The sequence below is a fragment of the Amphiura filiformis genome, chromosome 18 (genome assembly GCF_039555335.1).
Source record: "Amphiura filiformis chromosome 18, Afil_fr2py, whole genome shotgun sequence".
In the NCBI taxonomy this organism is placed as follows: Eukaryota; Metazoa; Echinodermata; class Ophiuroidea; order Amphilepidida; family Amphiuridae; genus Amphiura; species Amphiura filiformis.
The window spans coordinates 46,614,747-46,639,159 of record NC_092645.1 but is presented as its reverse complement, the minus strand read 5'-3'; the positions used below and the strand labels follow the sequence as shown (position 1 = coordinate 46,639,159).

The 24,413-nt window shown below is 37.0% G+C and overlaps 1 protein-coding gene across 1 annotated transcript in view; it reads right to left on the bottom strand.

Annotated features, from left to right (window-relative positions):
* LOC140138738 (eEF1A lysine and N-terminal methyltransferase-like) overlaps nucleotides 1-24,413 on the bottom strand; it is a 43,726-nt gene that overhangs the window by 12,061 nt on the left and 7,252 nt on the right. Inside the window, exons 4-10 of the mRNA XM_072160499.1 lie at nucleotides 23,090-23,301; nucleotides 21,942-22,077; nucleotides 16,712-16,833; nucleotides 14,983-15,123; nucleotides 13,100-13,286; nucleotides 12,174-12,354; nucleotides 9,724-9,944 (exon numbers count right to left, since the gene is read on the bottom strand). Of these exons, the coding sequence (XP_072016600.1) occupies nucleotides 9,724-9,944; nucleotides 12,174-12,354; nucleotides 13,100-13,286; nucleotides 14,983-15,123; nucleotides 16,712-16,833; nucleotides 21,942-22,077; nucleotides 23,090-23,301 (1,200 nt within the window). The remainder of the gene's footprint in view (nucleotides 1-9,723; nucleotides 9,945-12,173; nucleotides 12,355-13,099; nucleotides 13,287-14,982; nucleotides 15,124-16,711; nucleotides 16,834-21,941; nucleotides 22,078-23,089; nucleotides 23,302-24,413) is intronic.

Sequence of the window (24,413 nt, the reverse complement as noted above, 5' to 3'; positions counted from 1 at the left end):
CGAGCAAAAAAATGCAGCCAATACCACACCAGTACACTTGAAATGCATGTACACAAATGCAGATAGTTTATTGAATAAGAGGAAGGAGCTTGAAGCAAATATTGCCAGCTTGCAGCCAGATGTAATTGCAATTACAGAAGTTTTTCCGAAGAATGTAGAGAGCGGAAGTCCAGAAAGCTGAGTTGGAGCTAGATGGCTATGACTGCTTAGTTAGCACCGGAGGTAGAGGAGTTTGCATTTACACAAGAAAGAAGTTTAAGGCAATTCCTGTCGATGAGCTTTCGAGTTTACCATTTCAGGAAAGCATTTGGTGTGAAGTAAGGCTGAAAAATAAAGACAAGTTACTTGTTGGCTGCGTTTACAGGAGCCCAAGTTCCGATAGTGACAACAATGACCAATTACATCACCTTATAGATGCAGCATGTAGAAGGGGAAGTTCACATCTACTTATTATGGGGGACTTCAACTACTCCGAAATAGAATGGGACACATGGTCTAGTAAAGCCAGTATGAATCACCCTAGTTGGGGTTTGATAGATTGTTTACAGAACAACTTCCTCTATCAAGCGGTTAACTGCAACACTAGATTTAGAGAGGGTCAAAAGCCAAGCTTATTGGATCTTGCCATCACTAATGAAGATGGTTTGATTAAGGAGGTGCAAGCCAGATGTCCGTTGGGGAAAAGTGACCATGTTGTTTTACATTTTGAACTTCAGTGCTACATGGAAGAGGATGATGAAGTTGAAAAAGAGAGATATCTATTCAACAAGGAGATTATGAGTCAATGAAAAAGAGTTAAATGCAATTAACTGGGAGGAGGAGATGAGAAGTATGGATGCAAATAACAGTTGGAGGTTATTTGCAACTAAGATGTATGAGGCCATGGAAGACAATATTCCCAAGACCAAACCAAGACAAAGTAAGCCAGAGAAAAAGAGAAACCCATTATGGATGAATAAAGATGCGATGAGTAAGGTGAAGAAGAAATACCATGCATGGCAGCGGTACTTAGCTACTAGGCAGGGAAAAGACTACAAAGATTATTGTACAGCAAGAAATGCAGCAACAAATGAAGTTAGGAAAGCTAAGAGATCATTTGAAAGAAAACTCGCTGAGGAGATAAAAGTAAATCCGAAAAGTTTTTGGAAATACGTCCGCTCCAAGACCCATGAGGAAAAAAGGATAAGTGATTTGGAAAAAGAAGATGGAACACTTACGCACACTGATGAAGAGAAAGCGGAGGAATTGAACAAGTTTTTTGCTAGTGTGTTCACCAGAGAGAAGGATGAAGACATCCCAGAACCTGAGATGAAACATGTTGGTGATAGGCTAAAGGATATTACAGTTTCAGAGGAGGAGGTGAAGAAAAAGTTGGATAAATTAAAACCAAATAAATCACCAGGTCCTGACGGATTTCATCCAAGGGTGCTTAAGGAGGTCACAGATGCAATTACAAAACCACTGACCATCATCTTCAACAAATCACTTGGTGAAGGGGTAGTATACCGGATGACTGGAAAATAGCACATGTGACGGCAATTTTCAAGAAGGGATCGGTAAAAGCCCAGGCAACTACAGACCAGTGAGTCTAACATCAGTCATTTGTAAACTCCTTGAGTCAATTATCAGAGACCACGTCATGGACTTCATGAACAAGAATAAGCTGCTTAGTGAAGACCAACACGGGTTTAGAGCTGGAAGGTCATGTGTGACTCAGCTGATAGAGATCATGGATTTGTGGTCCAGCATGTTGGATGAGGGCGGAGGTATTGATGTGATATATTTGGACTTCAGGAAGGCTTTCGACAGCGTACCACACCAGCGCCTACTCAAGAAAGTGAAGGCTCATGGCATAGATGGAAATCTACAGAGTTGGATAGAAAGCTTCCTGACAGGTAGAAAACAGAGAGTCTGTGTAAATGGTGGAACATCTGAATGGGCAGGCGTCATTAGCGGTATCCCGCAAGGCAGTGTCCTAGGTCCTATCCTCTTCATCATATTCATCAATGACCTACCTGATGTAGTTGAAAGTTATGTAAAGATATTTGCTGATGACACAAAGGTGTTTACGCATGTTCAGAAAGAAGAGGATTGCGAGAAGCTTCAAGAGGATTTGGACAACCTGAGTTTGTGGTCAGATACCTGGCAGCTGAAATTCAATGTAGCAAAGTGTGGAGTAATGCACTATGGTTCACAACCAACACCATGTACATATAGCATGTCAGAAGAAGGTAATAGAAGAAATTTAGAAGTACTAGAAGAAGAGAAAGATTTGGGAGTGAAATTTGACCCCTCGTTGACCTTTTCAAAGCATGTTGATATGGTTGCCAATAGAGCCAACAGGATGGTTGGAATCATAAGGAGAACATTTGATTACATCAATAAAGATATGCTGAAGATTCTGTACAAAAGTCTAGTCGTCCACACCTAGAATATGCAAATTGTATTTGGAGTCCAGTTCTACACAGAGATAATGTAAGGATTGAGAGAGTACAGAGAAGAGCCACAAAAATTGTTGCAGACCTGAAAGAGATGACGTATGAAGAGAGATTGAAAGAGCTTGATTTACCCACATTAGCCTACAGAAGATTAAGGGGAGATTTGATACAGATGTATAAGATAATGCATGGTATTAATGACATCAATCCAGCCTCCATCTTTCAAATGGCACAGCAAGGTGTGGGAACAAGAGGTCACAGCCTCAAGGTGCAGAAACAACACACTAGACTCCGTATCAGAGGAAATTCTTTCAGCAATAGAGTGGTGAGCGCATGGAATGGACTGCCTGCAAATACAGTGCATGCTAAGACTACCAATGCATTCAAGAATGGCATAGATAGAGCTCTAGAGAAGACATACAACAAGTTCACCCATGGAACAGGAGCTCTCTGGCAGAAAGTTGTTTATTAACATGGCCCCATAATAGATTATGCAGTAAGGGTATTGTGATGAAATTGGATGGGCTACATAAGGACTTTTTTTCCTTCAACAAGAGCCCAAGAAGAAGGTGTGTTCAAGGTGTGTTCAAGGTGTGTTAAAGTTCATAGGTAAAGGCAGCTCAATTATGGAGACGAGCTCTGTGTAATATGTAAACAAATGACACGGTGCTATATTCGAAAGTATGATAAGCTTAGACAAAATATACTACATGTTTGATGTTACTTATCAGTTACTCTATCTTCCCACCATAGCAATAAATTGGAATCTCAAACAAATAAACCTAAACATTGATACAGTCAAGACAACGACTGTTAAGTAGTAAAGTGATCTTTAATCTTGAAGACTCAAGTTGATATGACATAATACAATACCGTAACCAAGAGAGAAACACTACCAACAGCTTCTTCAAATGAGATTACCATAGATATACTATAATACTTCTACGTGATCTGCAGTGCTTGTGGAAATTTCATCGTCTTACATCGTTGTACCAAAGGATTTTAATACCGTACCCAAATTTGGAGAATTTTGTAAATATTTCAATAGACTTGCTGTAACAATTTGACTGTCATAACAGGATAACTGACACAGACATTGTGCTTGACAATATAATTATTCCTACATGTATATCACCACAGTCTTTGCAGAGGTTTTTGTTCCACTCATTGCTAGCTTGGGGAACAATTATTACAGTTTTAATCAGCAGTTGGAGTCTTAACAAAGCAGACACAATTGAAAATCTTGCAAAAGTTTGGTGGATTTTGCAGAAATTTGTTGTGACAGAGCATATCACGGAAATTAAAATCATCAACCCTGCATGCATTTGGATTGTCGACGAGTAACAACTTTCAAAACATTTGCAGTCAAATAAATATCACTTCAATTCATTGTAAGAATCATCATTATTCTAACTCAATAATTATTATTATAGTCATCACCAATTAGGTAAATAACTGTGTGTTGATTATTTGGAGAGCATTGTGAAAAATCTAAACATTTTTAGAAACAAATCACCATGGGTTGTGCAAGCTCATCAGGCACTACTACCGAAGTGACATCGGTATCATCAGAAGAACAAGCTTATATACAAGCAACCAGAAGGATTGCAAACAACAAGCATGGGATGACAAACTATGGAACAATCAAGACTGGAATAACAAGAATGGGAATAACAAATACTGGAATAACAAACAGTGAAAAAAAGAAACAACAATCTGGGTCCGCAAAACCATTTTATAAACTGACAGACTTTAATCTAGAGAGGGCTGAGGTTTCACATAATCTGTTCATGTTGGTGGATTTTTTGAGGATTGCAGGATTGAGATGAAGGATTGGCCACACATTAAAGGAAACATTAATTTTGGAAAATCAAATGAAAACATTTCACTTAAATATTTTGATAGACTGGATCAATAGAAACCCACCGCAGTTGCAATTTCAATAAAAAGTAAATAGTAAATAGTAAAATAAATGTCAATTTGTGAGCACTACGTTAAGCATGGATCTTGAGTTTTGCGCTTGTGTTGCATTCTGGGATTGAACCAAGGCAACTTCGGTTTCATGTCAATGTCAGCAGCCATGGTGACAGCTCCGATACACGTAAACAATGGCATGGACATGCAAACAGCAAAATACGCCGTAATATATTTAGTTTAAAATAATGAAATAATAATTTCATGTCAGTATGTGCAGTCCTGTATTTAGATTTTATAAAGTCGATAATATAAAATCGACTTACATCACATGGGCGCAGCCATTTGCAGTTGGCGCCAGGATGTCTGGCATGTGGCTTGAAGCTCTGGGGCGGTCTTCCTGTAGTTTTCAATGGCAAGATAGTAACTGTGGCCATTTTTCTAATTAGAAAATTGTATTTTTTGCTAATTCAAAACTTTTTTAACTTTTTAAATCTCTCGACAAAATTGGACAAATATTGTTTTGTGCATTGTATTTGAAACTCAGAATCGCCCAATGCTCAGAATTTTTGCAGTTTATTAAAAAAGTCATGATTTATTAAAAAAATTCTCCTATTCATTTGTGACAAATACCTGAAGTTCCATGAGAAATATTTCCAATTTATGAAAGTTGTTGGGAAGGCAAGAGGTGGTTACAATAAATGAAATATGTGTTATATTAAGTCACACTGCATGTACACTATAAAGCCACAAAGCCAGTTAGTCAATGGGTACAACTAAGCCCAGGGCAATACATATCAAAAGGTCTGGCTACAAAGCAATTCTCAATGCATCTATGCACAGTTTCCACCTCGATACACCTGAGTACACAAATTTGGCCAAGCACAGTGAGCCTAGCAATACCTTGTCTCTACACAGTCTGTGTTTACACTACACAGTTGAGTGCATAGCGTCATAAGAGCTGTGTGAGCTTCTAGCTGGGGACTAGTGGAAAATACGGCATCTGTGATTGGTTTTGTCAAAACCCCGATAGTTTCCTTCATCCAATCAGAAAAGTTTTTATATCAAACTAGAGCTAAGACTTCCCACTAAAACACTTTTTTCATTATGTCAACAGATCTATCACATGCAATTCAATGTTTATAGCAATTAAGGTGAATATGGTAAATCTGTTGAAAACGGCCTATTCACACACAATTTTGACTAAGATGTAGGGTTTAAAAATCAAAACCCTGGTTGATGCTTACAATATTTTGCATATTTTATATCATTAAATGAAAGAGCACACTTATATTGTCCATATACTAGATTTATTGCAAAATCTTGTGCAAAAACTTACTATTTTCGCCTGTTTTGTCATACGGTTGTAAATTCAATAAACAATGACTTTGCTTAAAGTGCTTAGAAATTGATATGAGAGACAAGACATGTATATATATGCCAAATTTAATCGCCTCTTTCCCTGATTTTGGGTGTTTTCTCCTGTTTTTTCCCCTCAAACTCCAGTCTGGAAAATGGATTCTCTTATGATGGGTACATACCCAAGTGTTCGTACTTCAATATGTCTTGATCAAAGATAAAAACCACTGAAACAGCTACACACGTGTATGAACATGAACACAGTACACCAATTGAAGTCGTTCATAAATAAATTCTTTTAATTTCTTGTGCTTCATTTTCTTTCCTTTTATATAATAATAGTTTCCAATATGTCAATCAATTACAAACAAAAAGGTCAAGTAAAACAAAACAAGTTCTGAATTATTTTATACAGGACTCACTTTGGTATAGAATTTGTGACTAAAGACCCACGCCAACTGTGTAATCCAATAAGGAAATGACAAAAATGTATCCTGCCAAAACTAACAAAAAAAAAGTTCGGAAAAATTTAGGTCTACATTGTATCATGATCGTTGCTACCTGTATTTAGTGATACCGGTAGCCAGAATTATACTACTCAACTCATTCCAGTTTTAAGATGTTGTTCTTTCTAATAAAAGTATTTCACAGAAAATTAAAAGTTGAGCTGTGCATTTTTATTCAATGTTGTCTGGTCACTGTGGTAGGAAAAGATCTGCTCTACTTCCATGGTTTATCACAAAAACAGAATTCAGATGAATTTACCATGCATGTCATTCATACTGCGCAATTGGCCACCCCTATTCAAAGAATGCATTGACCCAATCACCAATTATAGTGTGTATTTCGGGAGCCCAAGGTTGCATGAAGTTCACCTCATGCATAATAAAATAATCATATGCCTGTAATAAATATCAATATAAATATACATGCACAAACTGTGCAGTACTAGCATTGATAAAAGCATAGTACATTTAAATCTATAATAATTGCACATACCTAATTAACTACGTAGCAGGTCAGGCAAAATGACTGTGTACTTGTTCATATCTGGTAAGTCAATCAGATATCATATAAAATCTATAGTTGCCTCAAAGCAGTTAATTAATAGGTAGCTTGCCTGCATGTACTAAACATTGTTCAAATATTAAAGCGCTAAACTCTGTCCATAGACATATTGTGACTTATATTTGAGCATAAATACCAAAAATGGCTTCATCCTACTTGGCTAGTGCAGAAGAGGATTTAACATGTCCACTGTGTTGTTATTTATTCACTGATCCACATACACCAAAACAACTAAATTCGTCGTCCGTATTCCATAGTGGCGTATAGTGGGCGCCATGCGAATAAACAACTTTTCGAGAAAATCGGGTTTGAAGAAATGCCAATTTAAAATCGAGTTGTGTAAATCAGACATTCATTATATTTTGTAAATTTCTGTAGTAAACTAAATAGATTTTATTGCTATATATTTTTCAAAAGAAATAAATACATACTATTGCTGGCAAACTGAAAATAAAACTATACGTCACTATGGAAAAGCGAACAAAACGCAATACCCTAACCTAACGTTAACCGTGACGCCACCTCGGTCGCCGTGTAATCCCTATGGCGTTACTTTTAAATCGTTTCAGTATTCCATAGTGGCGTATAGCTCCGATACGTGTACGCCACTATGACATACAATGTTTTTCATTTTGCCGATATTTCATAATTATAAAATGTGTATAAAAAGTGGCGTATGGTCGATACGCCACTATGGAATACTTAAAAATGTCACTTTGTAACTATATCGCCACATTTAATTAATTAATTACTAATTAATTAGCTAATTATGACTGATGAGACTTAGAAAAAATGAAAGAGGACATAATTAAAAACATATGTGCCAATTTTCAAAAAAATGACCAAATCACTATACGCCACTACTATGGAATACAGCCGACGAATTGTCCTCATATATACTGTCAGCCTTGCCTGCGCCAGCTGATGCAAAAAGGCAAACGCATTATTTCTTGCCCGGAGTGTAGGGAAATAACTCGCATTAATGATGGAGGTGTAAGTACGCTACTTACTAATATTCGATTGAGAAGTCTTGCTGAGAAGCACATAAAGCATTCAAAAAAACTTGCAAATACCAAGCTAAGTTCCACAAAACTTGAAGCAACAACTGACAAAAGATCAGAGGGTGTGCCATTGTGCCCAAAACATGAAGGTGAAAAACTGCACTTTTACTGTTTAACTTGTCAAGTTACTGTTTGTGTAGCATGTCTTGCTTTATCTCATGAACGACCGCAGCATAATGTCAAGAATGTGGCAGAGGTACACAGTGAAAAGCTGCAGATTATGGAAGCCACGGTGAAAAGAAATGAGAAGAAAATATCGGATCTCAAGAAACAGGCGCTTCATGTAACTGAATGTGAGCAGAGAATTCAAATCCATCTGAAGCAATCGCAGAATGATATTAAAGCAACTCATGCAATGGTGCTGGCCACTGCAAACGAGCAATCAAGCAAACTTCAAGCCAAATTACAGGAGGAGAGTACAATAGAGTTACAAAAATGTGAAAGGAAAAAGATGATATTAAACAAGAGAGCACATGACCTGCAAACTGTAGTTAGCGATACTCAGAGACTGATTGAAAAGGGCACAAGCCATGAATACATAGGTCAACATGCAGCATTAGCAAACAAGTTTAATGACTTAGAGATTGCTGACCGAGCAAACGCATCAGACAGTGGATTGTATCAGCTCACATCACAAGGATTTGATATTGCTGACCAAGCAAATGCTTCAGACAGTGGATTGTTTCGGCTCACATCTCATGGATTTGAGATTGCTGACAGAGCAAACGACTGTGGATTGTTTCAACTTACGTCACATGGATTTGTGAAAGATTCTCTAGTAAACTTGGGGCAAGTAGCATCTGTGCCAGTACGAAAGGTAGAGCCCGTGCAAAATACATGTTTCACCTTTGATAAAACCATTAATGATATTTCAACAGGGCCTGGTGGTATAATAGCAATATGTATTTCAGGAAGGAAGTCGATTACAGTTTTCAAAAAATGTCAGACGGGAGAAATCAAGCACCAGTTTTATTTGTTAGCTGTACCCACCACTAAATATGATGATGAATGTACCTGTGTTGCAGTGGTGAAGAATGGACAGTTTGTGGTTGGAGGGGCTCAATGGCTTGGTATATATTCTGCATCAGGGAAACTTAACAATCATTTCAACCTTGCAAAGTTTGATATATTTGGAAAGTATGGACCTGAAAAACTTGTCACTGTTGCAGTCGGTAAAGTTAACAGTATTATTTTGGTAGGTGATATCCATTGTCAATCTATCATATGTTTTGTTGCTTATCATCAGGAACCTGAAAGCGAGCTTGTGGTACAGCATCGAATAGCAATATCTACACCAGTAAATCCATGGCGGATAGCTCTCATAACTGATAAATGTGTTGCTGTATCAAACTTAGAAGACAAAGTGTCTGTCTTGAGCTTTAACAGTGAGCTAGGCTGGGGTGATTTGGTAGATGCTTATAGACGGAAGGAAAAACCAAAACATGAAAGTGTGATTGCAAGTATTGACATTGGTAATCCCACTGCATTATGTTATGATGAGGCAACCGACTGTTTGCTTATTGGTCGCAAAGACGCAGAACAAGACGCAGAAGATGGCGGTGTTATAGAGCAATACTTGGCGCACCGGACGCAAAATAGCATGCCTCGTGGAAGGACTGAAAGACCCCCGAGGTATCACTTTCACCGACGATGGTTTGCTCGCTGTAGCTGATGATAAAACAATTAAGTTCTATGAAACATCAGTGGAGAGACTGGACCCAAAGTAGTTAACTGACTGAGTTTGTGACTCTTAACTGACTCTAAAACATGATTGCATTATCAAAGAGTGACTCCATCATGGTCTATATTGTGAATACAATCAATTGTTCTGAAGTTATATTTGCAATGGCTGTGGTACTTTTTGTGAAGTTTTATGTACATACCTTTGGGAAGTGTGTGTAAATAAACATTGGTATAATCCCTCCGCCCAAACCTATGATAAGCATATCTAGTCGTTTTTCAAGTAGACTCTGGAATTGTGGGATTGTTGCCATGCCAACCACTTGGAATCTCTGATATCCAGATGCCAAGTAACTAGTGTCTATCTGCGTCACTTGGGTGGTCTCCATTTCACTTCCCTGTTTACCTTTCTTTTTCGGCTTTTCTGAAATGGGAAAAATAATACAGGAGTGTCAGTGGGTTGTATAATAATTGTATTCTCCCTTCTGGTACATAATACATTTTGGATTTATAAAGCGCCTTTCTCCAGATCTTAGAGGACTCAAAGTGCTGTAATTTCGCTGCAATGGTGAATCATCACAATCAGATCGCATCAACTACATGTAGGTTGCTGCCGAACGGCGCACACCTATCCGCATTTAGATTGTAACATCCATCTGTGCAGCTCCCCAAATTCCATTGGGTGAAGGAAGTTTTTGATAACCAAACAACTAATCACCGATTTTTGCGATACAGGAGGAAACCGGCGATCCCGGAGAAAACCTGCGAGAGCGAGCATGGAATCGGGATAAACCAAGTGCACATGAGTCCTTGGGCGCGCTGGGCTTGAACCCGGGACCTCAGTGGTGCAAAGCGAGGAATTACCGTTCGCTTAACTCGCCCTCCCTACATGGGGTCCTGGGTTTGATTCCGAGCAGTGGAAAGCTTGCTGGGGTATTGACTTGTAAAAACCAAAATCTGGATTTCATTGGCAGCATCTGTCGACAAAGTTCAGACTTCCATTCTCCTCATGATGCATTTAGTGTTGAGTAAAATGAACCATGAGCAAATTCTGTCCTTAGGAGGGGATGCTAAGACCAAGATCTACAATGGTAGCCATAAGTCTTGGGATACCTTTGATAGGGCAGTGGAAATAAGCCCCCACTCCCCAGATCAAGGTTGAATCCTACTTTTTTGGTCTCACACACATAGTGGCACCCAACATTAACATTGATTGGTGGAGATCGAAGGGCAACATTGATTGGTGGGGAAGGGGGAGATATACGTTTGCCACCAAAGACACCTCCATTTTTTCACGTAAAAATAATAATAATCTTTTTTTTTTCTTCTTCATGGGCTCTCCCTTTATATTTCCTCAATTTTGAAAAGGCAAGCATTGACAAATGCTTGATCATTTTATGGTAAAAAAATTGCGATTTTGAAGTGAATTTAAATGGAAATACTGCCTGTTTTTAATCAAATATGCATTTAATAAATAAAATGGGTGAATAATAAGGCTGGCATTTTCGGTCGGGTAAACGGGTACCGCCGAGATTACATTACCGGGTAGAAAATACCCTCCCGGTACCGAAATTTAAAGTTTTTTATTTTTTCGGTTTTGTAGTGTCGCTGGACCTAGACCTAAATGCTAGGATCATTCATGGTTGACCTAAAAAAAAAAAAAAAAAAAAAATTTAAAATTTTTTTATTTTTAATATGAAAATTAATAATTTGTATTCATGTCATAGTCTATTAATGATTTCAAAATGCATTCAAATTCAATACATTTTGAAATCATTAATAGACTATGACATGAATACAAATTATCAATTTTCATATAAAAATAACAAAATATCTTGAAATTTTTTTTTTTTTTTTTTTTAGGTCAACCATGAATGATCCTGGCATTTAGGTCTAGGTCCAGAGACACTACAAAACCGAAAAAATAAAAAACTTTTTTTGCCAATAAGCACAAAGCGGGCCGAGTGGCAACATTGGCTTTCAGGGACACGCCAGCTCCGCTTGCAGAAAAGCGTAAGTACAGAGTGGTAGAAAGTATAAAACAAGCATTATCGGTTCAAGGCTTCTGGGCTCTGGGATGGTGTTTTTTTTTCTATTTTTTTTTCTTTTTGCTTCTTGATTTATTTTTTATTCATGTGTCTTCATATCCTGTCCAGTGGACAGGATATGAAGACAGTGTCCACCCACCTTTGATCTGTGCATGATAATATCAGATTACTACCTCTCTTCTTTGTCATGGTTCTTAGAATTAGAAGGAGCCTATAATACACTGAGAACTTTACAGTGTTGTAAGTAAGACATAAAAAATGATTGGAATCAGTAATTTTCTCTGGTTAATTTCTCAGAACCATGACAACGAATTGGAAGAGGTAGTAATCTGATATTATCATGTACAGATCAGAGGTGGGTGGACAGGATATGAAGACACATGAATAAAAAATAAATCGAGAAGCAAAAAAAAAAAAAAGAAAAGAAAAAAAAAAAGAAAAAAAAAGAGGAAAAAATAGAAAAAAACAAACACCATCCCAGAGCCCAGAAGCCTCAAACCAATAATGCTGGTTTTATACTTTCTGCCACTCTGCACTTACGCTTTTCTGCATGCGGAGCGGCATGACCCTTAAACCCAATTATCCTATGTCTGCTGAACACATACCTGGCAATAATCGCACTTCAGATTGCACCGCATCCTTTGCAGACAAAAACACCAACCGCCTTAGCATAGCACCTTCACCACTGCGCACATCTTCCACGACAAAAGCACCACTGAAGTCACTTTTACCTCTATACCTCACTTCTCTGTATCCTAAGTCATCGCCAATCGTGAGAAATGGTACCTAAAAAAAAAACCAGTGGAAAAAAGTTCAACATCAGCATACACCGTAATAACTTGATAGTTAGCATAATGTGGTTACTATCAAGCGATTGAGAAAACATGAAATTGTACGAAAGTCTGATGCTTTACCAACTGAGCTATGGGGTTGAGACACACATTTGTAGGTTTACTTGTTAGTATATATATATAACTATGTGTATCATTGATTTACTCAAAACCCTTTACACTTTTGTGGATGGGGCTCTTCATGTTTGCATGTTTTAAAAGCGCTCGATAGTAAGCACATATGCTTACTATCAAGTTTTTACGGTATATGAGTCCAGTCATTTGAGGTTAATGGTGTTCAATACAAATGACAAATTTCAATGCACACACCGAAGGGGAAGTGCATTGAGATGGGGAAAAATTAAAGGGAAAGTCATAATAAAACTATATTTTAAAAATGGTATTTTATTATTAAGGTATTAAAAAATACCAAAAGTAAAATAACATTTATCATTGGTGGTCCATAATTACTCATCTGTACTTCAATGGACCAAGCCAGTGTTTTGTTATGCGTAAGCATCACACAGAAAGCTCTATGTTGTGTGTTAACATTATATGGGAAAAAAAAGCTATGCGCTACGCTATACTTTATTGCATTTTTGGCCACTTTGTTTGCTTTGCGTTTTGTCCATTTCTTTTCCACTTTTTTTTGGCCTTGGCTGATGAAAATTCATGAGGTGTAATACTCGAATTTGGCAAACCTTATGTTTCCTATCCAATCCTGGTGGAGCTAGTTCCATTACTTTCTGAGACAGCTCCTTCTTGATGGCATCTAAGTTTTCATATGTGTTATCTCTATGTAAACAGGTGATCAAAACACGCTGGAAACCAGCCTGGCTAGCTACTATTGACCTCCCAGCATCACTGGCAAACAGCCACTCAGTTTCTCTGAAAGAAAACAAAAATGTTTTTTAAATACTTCTTGAAATATTGCACCAAATAACCACCACATAACAGACAAAATGCAAAGGGTAACATATTTGAAAAAATGCAGCTACAAATTTGCTGCTTTAAGAAAAGCCAGACATATTTACTTTAATGTCTGACAATCGATCCTGTCAATCAAACTCCTCACGGCCCGTGATTGGTTAATTGCACATAAAAGGGAAGCTGATTCATCTGGTGCCTTCATCAGAGAAGAGGAATCACAGAAAATGGCGATAATGCCGTTATTATAAACAAATGTGTCTAAGGAAAGCGGAAAAACCTGACGTCACAAATCCATATTTGGCAGTATTGACCCCTGTTTATTTTCTTACACGGAATAAATCGTATACCTAAACCAGCTAAAAAACATGTGATGTCAGTTTTTCCGCTGCCTTAAGTAGGTTTCATTATAAACAGGCAAATGTTAAAGGCCTTTAGGAAAGAAAGTTTCCTATCACTAGGTCATATTAAACTTATGAGTATTAATTGTTTGTATAAGGCACACTGTTTTATCACTGCATTCAGACTTCAATCATCATGATCATGGCGAGGCTTGTAAACACATTTAATAATGCCCTTGGGTATCTAGCCACTGGTTTTTGAACCCAGGTATCACAATTTATGAGCGGGACATGATTTCCTGGGTATTACTTACAGGCTTAATAATTTGACATATTGTGTGTGGTTTTGCCGTTGCGACAGAAGATTTATAAAAGATATCAAACTCGGGATCGGTTTGTTTATGAGCTGCCCAGTTTACGTGAAAAGTTTGAAGTTGAATGGCTCCCTGTGGTCTATAGTATAGCCACAAAATCCAATTACAAACTTTGCACTGACATAGTGCATAATGGTTAAAGGCTTTGACTATGATGATTGTGAGTCAGCTTATAGTTGTGGGTTCGAATCCCTGTTGTGCCAATGTATTTGTCTCACCCCACCAAGGTGTAATGTGGGGCTGTTAGGGGATAATTGCATCTATGTGCCTAGAGGAGATGTGCTACTGATGCGTCCTTGTTGGAACGATATATCTCATCAGTAACAGCGGAATAAATATTTGTGACGTGTGTTGCTGCTATTACGTTGAAGTGCATGTTAAATCACCAAGATTTATCTAATTATTTTGCTTGGAAATAACATCTTGATTGCAAAATCAAATAAGCAATTCTATATATCTGTAAAATTACTCTAGAAAATGTCAAGCTTATTCAATTTCAGTAGCTATCTATATAATTCCAGGATAATTTCAAGGGGCTTTTGTAATAATCTATTTCAATATATTGAAATAGACTTAATGTCTTGTCATAACCCGTACGACACTTGGGGAGCTGATCTTGGCTGCGAAGGTCAATTGCGGAATATCTATAGGGTGTGGGCTTCTCAGCTGCAAGTGTTGTTGTTCAATGGTTTGTGGAATGATATAGTTCCATAGTGTGCAGAGGCTTGTGGATCAATGTGTAGGCATTGCGCATGTGCATAAAGCGCACTATAAATCATTGGGTTTATTTTGGTTTTTTTACTTATTTTGCTTGAAATGGAGAGGACATATTGATTTCACAAACCAAAAGTAATTCTGGATATCTGTACTTTAGACATCTACTGAGTTTTTTCAAACCTGCAATCATATTTTGTACACTATACTTTTATGTGATTGACTCACCTGCCTTCTGGCACTATAAAGATGGCAAATTTCTGGTGCGCCCTCTTTGCTGATGCTGAATTCACAACATGCAGTGTGTATCGTGGTTGGTTGGTGGCGCTGTTGCATAAGACTACTGATATACCATCTTCTGTTTGATTCCTGTATGGGGTATAATTTGTTTGAGAATAGCTGTCAAATATACTGCAGTACATATTAGTATGTTTATAAAAATAAAATTCCAAACTGAGTGAAACATTAGTCTTACGTCTTGTTTGTACATCCCAGCTGCATGAAGCTCCGCCAATAATCATGATAATAATACAATCAGCGATCTAATACATGCATACAGTCGCTGGAATGAAATAGCAATTTTCTTCATTTTACCTTATTTGATTGGCTCAAACTTTTATAAGAGGGGACATTGTAATCAGTGAAAAGTAACATTTAAAGGCCCATTCAGTGATTTCCTCATCCGGACGATAGTACAAATCAACAAAATTAAGTGTTAACATATAGCCGGCTAGTGGTTCAGCAGAAAGCTGTGTATTTAAGACAAAATAAGGCATTTTACATGTATCTGTAATTTATATACTGACAGTATATAAATTAGCTACATGTATTTGAATGGGGCTTCAACTTAGTCAATACTGTTGTTTTCTGCCAAATTTTGCATTTCAAAAATACCAAATGACAATATGAATGACTTATCCTTCACTTTTAAGCAATTTATAAACAATTTTAACTTTTTACACATTCACTGGGATCACTGAATGTGACTTTAAAATAATAATAGAAATCTATTATTTATGCAAATCACACATTATGGCTTTAATTGTAGGATTGCATACCATCACATTTACATAAATAATAGCTATATACGAGGGGGTATCAAAATGTTTTTGAAATCGCCCAGAAGTGAAAGAGCTATCTGAATGAAATTTTGTCAGTTCAATCACTGGTCCTTATGTACACTATGGTGCAAAAATGGTCTCATAAGTATGTTTACTTTTTTTACAGGCGCTAGATGTCAGTACCTGCCTATGTAACCGCATAACCAGCAAAATGGAGAAAATTAAGGCATGTAGCATGATTAATCAGTTCCATTTTAAGGGTTACAGTGCCCAGAAAATCTGTGATGAAATAAAAATTCCGTTTCCAAAAAGCACAGTGACCTATCACAATCACCACCGAAGGTAACTTTCGATTTTCTAGGCACTGCATGCAACCCTTCAAAAGCAGGATCTTAATGCTCTGCGTGCTATCCATGCGCCTCCGTGGAAAAAGTTCAAGTTTGGAAATATTTTCTCAAAATATCAAGAGCTATCTTAAGAACTACTGAATCAATACTAGGCTTGTTTGTACTCATTTTAATGCATTTTTCATGCTGATTCCAAATATGGTCATGAAAATTTACATTTCTGAATTTTTGAATTTCTAAAAAATTTTGAAACTTGTCGCCTGCAGTCGACACCAGCGTGAAGAGAGTTAATAATGCTGCTTGCCTCAAGTTTCTCAATCTTGCAGTTTATGCGCAGTAACTGGGGTAGCAGGTTATTGGCATCTAGCGCCACCTGTAAAAAAAGTAAACATACTTATGAGACCACTTTTGCACCATAGTATACATAAGGACCAGTGATTGCACAGACAACATTTCATTGATATAGCTCTTTGACCTCTTTCACTTCTGGGCGATTTCAAAAACTTTTTGATACCCCCTGTCCCCCTCGTACATGTATAACCCACTCACCTATTCTGAATGTTATATCTAACCATAGCATACTGTTGAGTTTCCTGTATCGCACCCTGTATTGCATCTATTGTGTCGTATCTTTTCGTTGGCTGATTGTCATGTAGACATACTTCTAGTATCTGAAATTTAGAAAATATAATTATGGGAAAATAAAATTAAAATAAAACTTGCATATGTGACCCGCTCTGACAAAACCAGAAACAAGTCGCATTTTTGCCATTTCATGATTTGAATACAAATATAAGCACTAGACAATAAGTTTTAAAATGATACGAAAATTATATAAACCGCATCAATATCTTTCAAGATATGGATTATTTTGTAATGATACCTTGATATTTTTGCCAAATTGCTATTCTGAGTAAAATGGGACAATTACTTTCCTGCCATACACAGAATTGAATAGGGATTATCATAGTTCAACTCTTAATTATTGATTAAATAAATCTCTTTTTACAAGTACTTTCAAGAATTTGAAAGTTCCACAGTCTAATATCATGAAATTAAGAATTCCAAAATTTGATTTTTGCTGAACCATGAAATGGTATCAGCCTATATTAGTGTATGTCCCTTACTTGCTTGCTTACTTCTTACTTGCTTACTTACTTACTTACTTACCAACCATTTGGTCTAAAATGGACATATCTTTAAATGCCACGAAGGTATGAACCCCCAAGTGGTGTCAAATGATAGAGAAAGAAGTAAAGAATATGATAAAAATAATTCCTAACGACAGAGGTCATCCAAGGGGTCACAGGGGTCAAAAAGGTCATTTTAACCAAAATGCTCCAATTAAGCTGAAATTTATATGCAATGATCCTTATGACATTCTAAACATGTTTAAAATATTTTAATATTCATTTAAGGTCATTAAGGGGTCATAAAGGGGTCAAAGGTCAAGTTTCCAAAAATGCTCCAATTGAGCTGATATTTAAATGCAATGATCTTTAAGACATTCTAAACATGTTTAAAATATTTTAAAATTCATTTAAGGTCATTAAGGGGTCAATAAAGGGGTCAAAGGTCAAGTTTTCAAAATGGTTCAATTGAGCTGAAATTTAAATGCAATGTCACAATATACTGCCAAAGCCCCATGGTTCAGCTATGGTGCGGTAACCGCTCTAGTTTTTTTATGGGAATGTCATCTTTAAAGGCCTATAACTCAAAAACATGTCTGGCGAAATGTTTCAGGTTTTGTTGGCGCTGGTCACGTATGTTTGGTTGATGATGACAAACTGCAGAAATTTGGCTTGAAATTCATTATACACACCCCTATGGAAAACATAACCCGTCTTTCACACAGGGAGTGTAAATTTCAATTGGGGTTGCCTGAATGGGTGACTTCATTTGAAATCTACACTCCCTGTGTGGGAGATTAAGGCCCTGTCTTCCATAGGGGGGTGTAAAATAAGGGTTTTAATTGGAATAGCCTAATTTCTGCAGCTTGCCATCATCACTCAATCACTCATCACTATTAACTTTTGTTTTCCATAATTAGGGGGCATCAAATTTACAAAAAGTCGGCATCAATAAATTTGCGACACCCATATTTCCGCAACAAAAATTTTATGATCCCCACCACTGATACACCTTACCCCCTAAACAGGCTAAAATTGTATTAAAATCAGTCTTTTTGAATAAAATAAACACATGATCTGTGGTCATCTTGTGACTCCCTACATTTTGGTCATCAAAAATTTTATGACCCCCTATTTTTCTTAAAAAAAATGTATGACCCTCTGTATTTGGGACCCACCCCCCCTTCTGAAGAAAATGATAGCCCCCTTATTTTTATTTCCAAAATCAATTTACCTGGCATACATTTGGGTGATGACGGCAAGCTGCAGACCTTGTGCTATTCCAGCTGAAATCCATACACCCCTTATGACAGACAAGACCTTAGTCTGCCACACAAGTGGAATGGTGGAGGAGTATGTCTTTATATTAAAGAAAGTATTGCATTTAATGTAAGATCTGATATTTGCAATGATCAAATTGAATCAGTTTGGGTAGAATTGCTATTTCCAAAAACAAAAGCAATTATCGTTGGTGCTTGTTACCGACCTCCTGATGATAATGATTTCTTCGAGCACTTGAAGATATTTTATCTAAGATCAAACCCGAATTAGAACTCATTATTCTCGGCGACTTTAATGTTGATTATGCCTCACAAAATCTTCAAGAAAATGAAACAAGTTTTACAATCATTTGATTGTAAGCAGTTGATTGATTCATATACCAGAGTTACTGAGACTAGTTCTACAATTATTGATCATGTTGTCTGTAATAATTGGAATAATATCTGCCAGTCGGGCACGGTCAGTGTAGGCCTCAGCGATCATTTTCTCATTTATTGCACCAGGAAGATCAGAAAAGGTGCAACTCAATAGGCATAATGTGATCAAGGTGAGATCTCTTAAAAATTACAATAAAGATGTCCTGCTGGATGCACTGACCGTGGAATTTTTTTAAACAAACCTTCTTGAGTATTTTAAACACCATTGCTCCCATTAAGGAAATTCGTTTTAAAAACAGAACTGAGCCTTGGATGTCCAGTGAAATTCTTACTGATATAAGAGCTCGGGACAAGTTTTTGCACATGTTTAAAAATAAGAAAGACCCTGAGCTGTATTCCAGTTACTGTCAACTCAGAAATAAAGTGCAAAGAGATATCAAGAAGGCAAAAGCTACTCATTTTGCTAATAAGATCGAGGAAAACAAAAACAACACCAAAGCTCTTTGGAAAGAACTCAAAACCTTGGGGTTCAGCACGAAGAACAAAGATCAGTCTCAAATTGTGTTGAATATTAATGGTGAAATGTGCTTTAAATCAAGCAAAGTGGCTAACTACATTAATGAATTCTATACAAATGTTGCTAATAATTAATTGGTCAATAATCTTCCTCCATCAGAGGGAAATTGTTGTACAGATTCAGATGTTTTTGCAAATTAATATACTGAAAGGTGTTTCTCCTAATTCTTTCCAGCTCTCACCTGTTACTACCGATTTTGTGTATAATTTATAAAGAGTTATGTGCTTTAAATCCATCCAAAAGTACTGGGCTGGATGGAATCTCAGCTAGATTCCTCTGGGATGGTGCTGAAGTTCTTAAGGTTGGTCTGAACCCTGGAATTATGGAAACTTTCGGGCCTCATAACTGATAAAGTGTTGGTGTAAAGGATATAAAAGTATACATATTTAGAATGGCAAAGACTTGATAAGTTCATCTGTGATGTCAAATTTGGGCCAAAATGCTCATTTTGGTCCAAAATCCAAAAAACAATGTTTTTTGCCCCACTTTTTTTCAGTACAACGTAAAAAAAAAAAAAAAAAAATTCTTGGGCCAAATTTTTTTTTGTTGTTAATTTTAAAAACTAGACAAAAATATCTAGGGACTGTTTTTTTATTTTTTTGAATTTTGACCAACTTCACCAAAAATATTTGAAATTTGGGCGAAAATAAATTTGGATTCTGGTCCACTGGAAATTTCATGCGGAGTTCCCCAAGGCAGTATACTTGGCCCCCTTTTATTTCTCTGTTACGTGAATGACATGGCGATCAGTGTCAATTGCAAACTTCTTTTATATGCCGATGACAGTGCCTTGCTGGTTTCACATAAAGATCCAAAAATTGTTGCTGATAAGTTAAGTCAAGAATTGGAGTCTTGCCGACATGGGTTGATTGATAACAAACTATCCATTGATCTCGGTAAGACTGATTGCATTCTGTTTGGTACCAAAAGGAAGCTCAATACTATTGATAACTTCTCTGTCAAATGCAATGGTGAGACTATTGATAACTCTACGTCTGTCAAATATTTGGGTGTCACTCTTGATAACACATTGTCTGCAGCTGGTGATTCTACTGCTGCAAATGTCATTCAGAAGACCAGCGGTAGACTCAAATTTTTATATAGACAGGCTGGCTTCCTTAATTTTATGTCATTTTGATTACGCTTGCTCTTCGTGGTATTCATCAATTTCTCAACATTACAAAAATAAACTTCAAGTCATGCAAAATAAGACTGTCAGATATTATTTTGGGTTTGGGGCCCCGTTCCCACATTGGTCAAAATGAGATGAATAAGGTTGGAATGCTTTCAGTCAATGATAGGGTTATTCAGCTTAAACTAAATCATGCTTTCAAGATTTTTCATAATCTTGCCCCTGAATATTTAAAATTGTATTTTACTCATATATCTGCAGCTCATAGGCACAGTACCAGGGGTAGCCCATACAACTTTGTAGTTCCTCTTTGTAAAGGTCAAGCTAGTCACACATTCTACAACACCACTATTCATCATTGGAAAGCTTTGCCAAAGGGAATCAAGCAAGTTAATAAAATCAATACTTTCAAAATTTTAGTCAAAAAACACCTTGCTGGTCAAGCTAATTAATTTGAGCTGGTCTCACTTCATGTGCGATATTTTGTGTTGGTGTTTCATATTTTTTTGTCTTTAGTGTTCTTTGCATTCCCCCTCCCCTCACATGTTTAAGGACCCCAATGGAAATAAGCTTTTCTTTTGAAAAGCTTTTTGGGCTATCCTTGGTGCTCTGCTGTTTTATGTTGTTTTTATGTTTTATCATCTTATTGTGTTGTTTTTAAAATGTGTACATCTTATATTATTGTTAATTGTCTATTTATAGTAAACATTGTAATTTTCTGAGTACCGAATCAAATCAAATCAAATCACAGGGAGTGTGAATTTCAAATGGGGTTACCTGAATGGGTGACTCCATTTGATATCTACACCCTGCTAGTGGGAGATTAAGGGTGGTCTTAACACTGGAATTTTGGAAACTTTGGGGCCTCATAACTGCTAAATTGTTGGTCTAAAGAATATAAAAGTATATATTTTTATGATGGCAAAGACTTGATGAATTCATCTGTGAAGTCAAATCTTTTCGTTCACGTAACAAAAAAAATTCTTGGGGCAAAATTTTTTTTATTATGTTTCAAAAACTAGATAAAAATATCTAGGAACCGCTTTTTTATTTTTTTGAGTTTTGACCAACTTTGAGAAATTTGCACCAAAAATGGTCAAAAAATGCTCAATTTTCAAAAAAATTCTAAAAACCTGATTTTTGCCCAAATTTTAAATATTTTGTTGAACATTTTTGGTGCAAATTTCTCAAAGAATTAAAAAAATGGTTAGATATTTGTATCCACCCTTAATGCCATGTCTTCCATAGCTGGGTGGAATAAACCAATCATTAAGATTCCTACCTTTTTGGTCATCTGTGGCATTTTCTTGAATTTTGTGCAGACAAAGACATAGACTGGTGGTTGAAATTCTTTCTTCCCATCTCCGCTTTCATCTTGCTCCTTGTCTGGCAATTTGTGTATCCTAACTGGCCACCCTCTGGAAAGATTTTAAAAGTTGATATGAAAAACCATGGACGAAAGAATAACAGACCGTGTACAACCAGTCAAAGTCCCTGTGCATTGTACTCTGTGAATGCTCCCATATTCATGAGGGCCGGTCGTTCGTACTGTGTCTAACAATCACACCTTCGCGGATATGTGATAGAGAGTGCTGTGTGCCTTTGGGATTATGCAATAGACCGTAAAAGTATGTGGTATAGTACTAAGTCTTGCCTGTGGCAGTTCATGGAATTATCATCCCTCATTATCAGGTGATGCTGAGACTTTGACTCTGATTGGACGTTGTCCGTTATCGCTTTCACCCATTGAAAGTGATATACCCATGAAAAAATACATTTTTTATGTTTCAAAGCAGCGCATCTTTTTTCTATTGGTCGGTTTTGTTTTAACTTGGCTATTCTGTGGCTATTCCAGTTTTGATTTTACCTACCCATTAGAAAAATACTCCAAAATCAGTTTTGGCCTGACTTACTCATTAGAAAAATACTCCAAAACCAGTTTTGGTTGCGACTTACTCTTAATAAAAAATACTCCGAAACCGGTTTTGAACTGACTTATTCATTCGAAAAACACTCCAAAACCAGTTTTGGTTGTGACTAAGTACTCTTAATAAAAATACTCATTAGAAAAATACTCTAAAACCAGTTTTGGTTGTGACTTACTCGTAATAAAAATACTCCAAAATCGGTTTTGGCCTGACTTACTCATTAGAAAAATGCTCCAAAACCAGTTTTGGTTGTGACTTACTCTTCACAAAAATACTACAAAACCGGTTTTCACCTGACTTACTCATTACTCCAAAACTGGTTTCAGCTTGATTTATTCATCAATACAAAAATACTCCAAAACAGGTTGTGACTTACTCTTAATAAAAATACTCCAAAACCGGTTTTGGCCTGACCTCTCATTAGAAAAATACTCCAAGACCGGTTTTGGCCTGACTTACTCATTAGAAAAATACTCCAAAAAACCAGTTTGGCTTGACTTACTCATTAGAAAAATACTCCAAAACCGGTTTTACCACTTCATCTTGTGCAAATGATACACAGATAAAGCGTCCAGCAAGCTTAAGGACCCTTTGGATTTGTTCAAATAATCCAGACAACTTGTCTTGGATGTCACCTGATGTGTCTTGTAGTATCAATGAATCTACAGTGCCTCTGTCTAGCACTACATTGAAGGAATCATCACCGTATGTCATCTGGAAAATAAGGAGTAAAGAAGTAGTGGAAATTTGTCTTCTTAACAAAATGCTTGGAAAATTGAATTATCAAGAAAGCACTACAATAAAGACACAGAGTTTTTCAGAACTAGAGATAGATGCCGTTGGTGGCGTCTGGCCAGATTAAGGGGGCTATACCCGGCTACCTGTACATGTATAGACCTGTGATGTCACAGGTCTATTAGATCTGTCAATTAAATGCACTTTTTGGCCCAGATCTATGCTGTTTCATATATTTATCAGCGTTTCCAACCCTTTTCCAAGGCATTCCATGCGCTACAATGAAAAATTCTGGGGCATCTCAGATCATTACCTGGTCTAAGCATACGAAAGTAATTCAGGTGTTCCATCAAAGCTTTCGTTGTGTGCTGCCACCTAGCGGTGGTTCCGGGAACTTGGCATCTAGGCAATAAGCATCTGATGCTTCAACACTTTTGATCCATGTTAGAAATTGTAAAGCACCTACTCTAGAGATGAGTTCTGATATCACTGTCTGGCAGCATGCGTGGGCATCATCACAATTTCCATTGTTGTTTGCCTGGCAGTATGTGTGCGCATCATATTTTGTTCAGGGCCTGTGATTTAAAAACTCCCGCCATCTCACAATAAGGCTATTGAACAGTGTAGTTGTTGTACCCAGTTTGCTGAAGCATATTAATATACCAGTTCCATGCCATTGTTGAAAAACATTGAGGTCAACTCATCTATAGTTGAATTTATTACTAGTACCCGGGCTAGAACCTAGGGGAGGGGTCACTACACCTCCTCTACAGCAAGTCTGTTACCTTCCTGGCATTGAATAAATCCTGTATCTCCAGGGTGAATGAAGCCTGTATCTCCGGTCCTGGGTGGGGAGATGTAATAGGGAGCCTTAAGTGCACAACATGTTGACGCTGTGGGGATTTGAACCCATGACCTCAAGCTACATCTGGATTATGAGTCAAAGTCATGGACTGCTGCACGACTGTGCCACCATGCTCCCTTCTATTATCAAATTTTCATATGAAAAGATTTGTCTACATGTATATGTAAATATTTAAACCCCTTGCAAGAATGACTGATTTTGGATTTAAGACAAAAACCTGAGAACC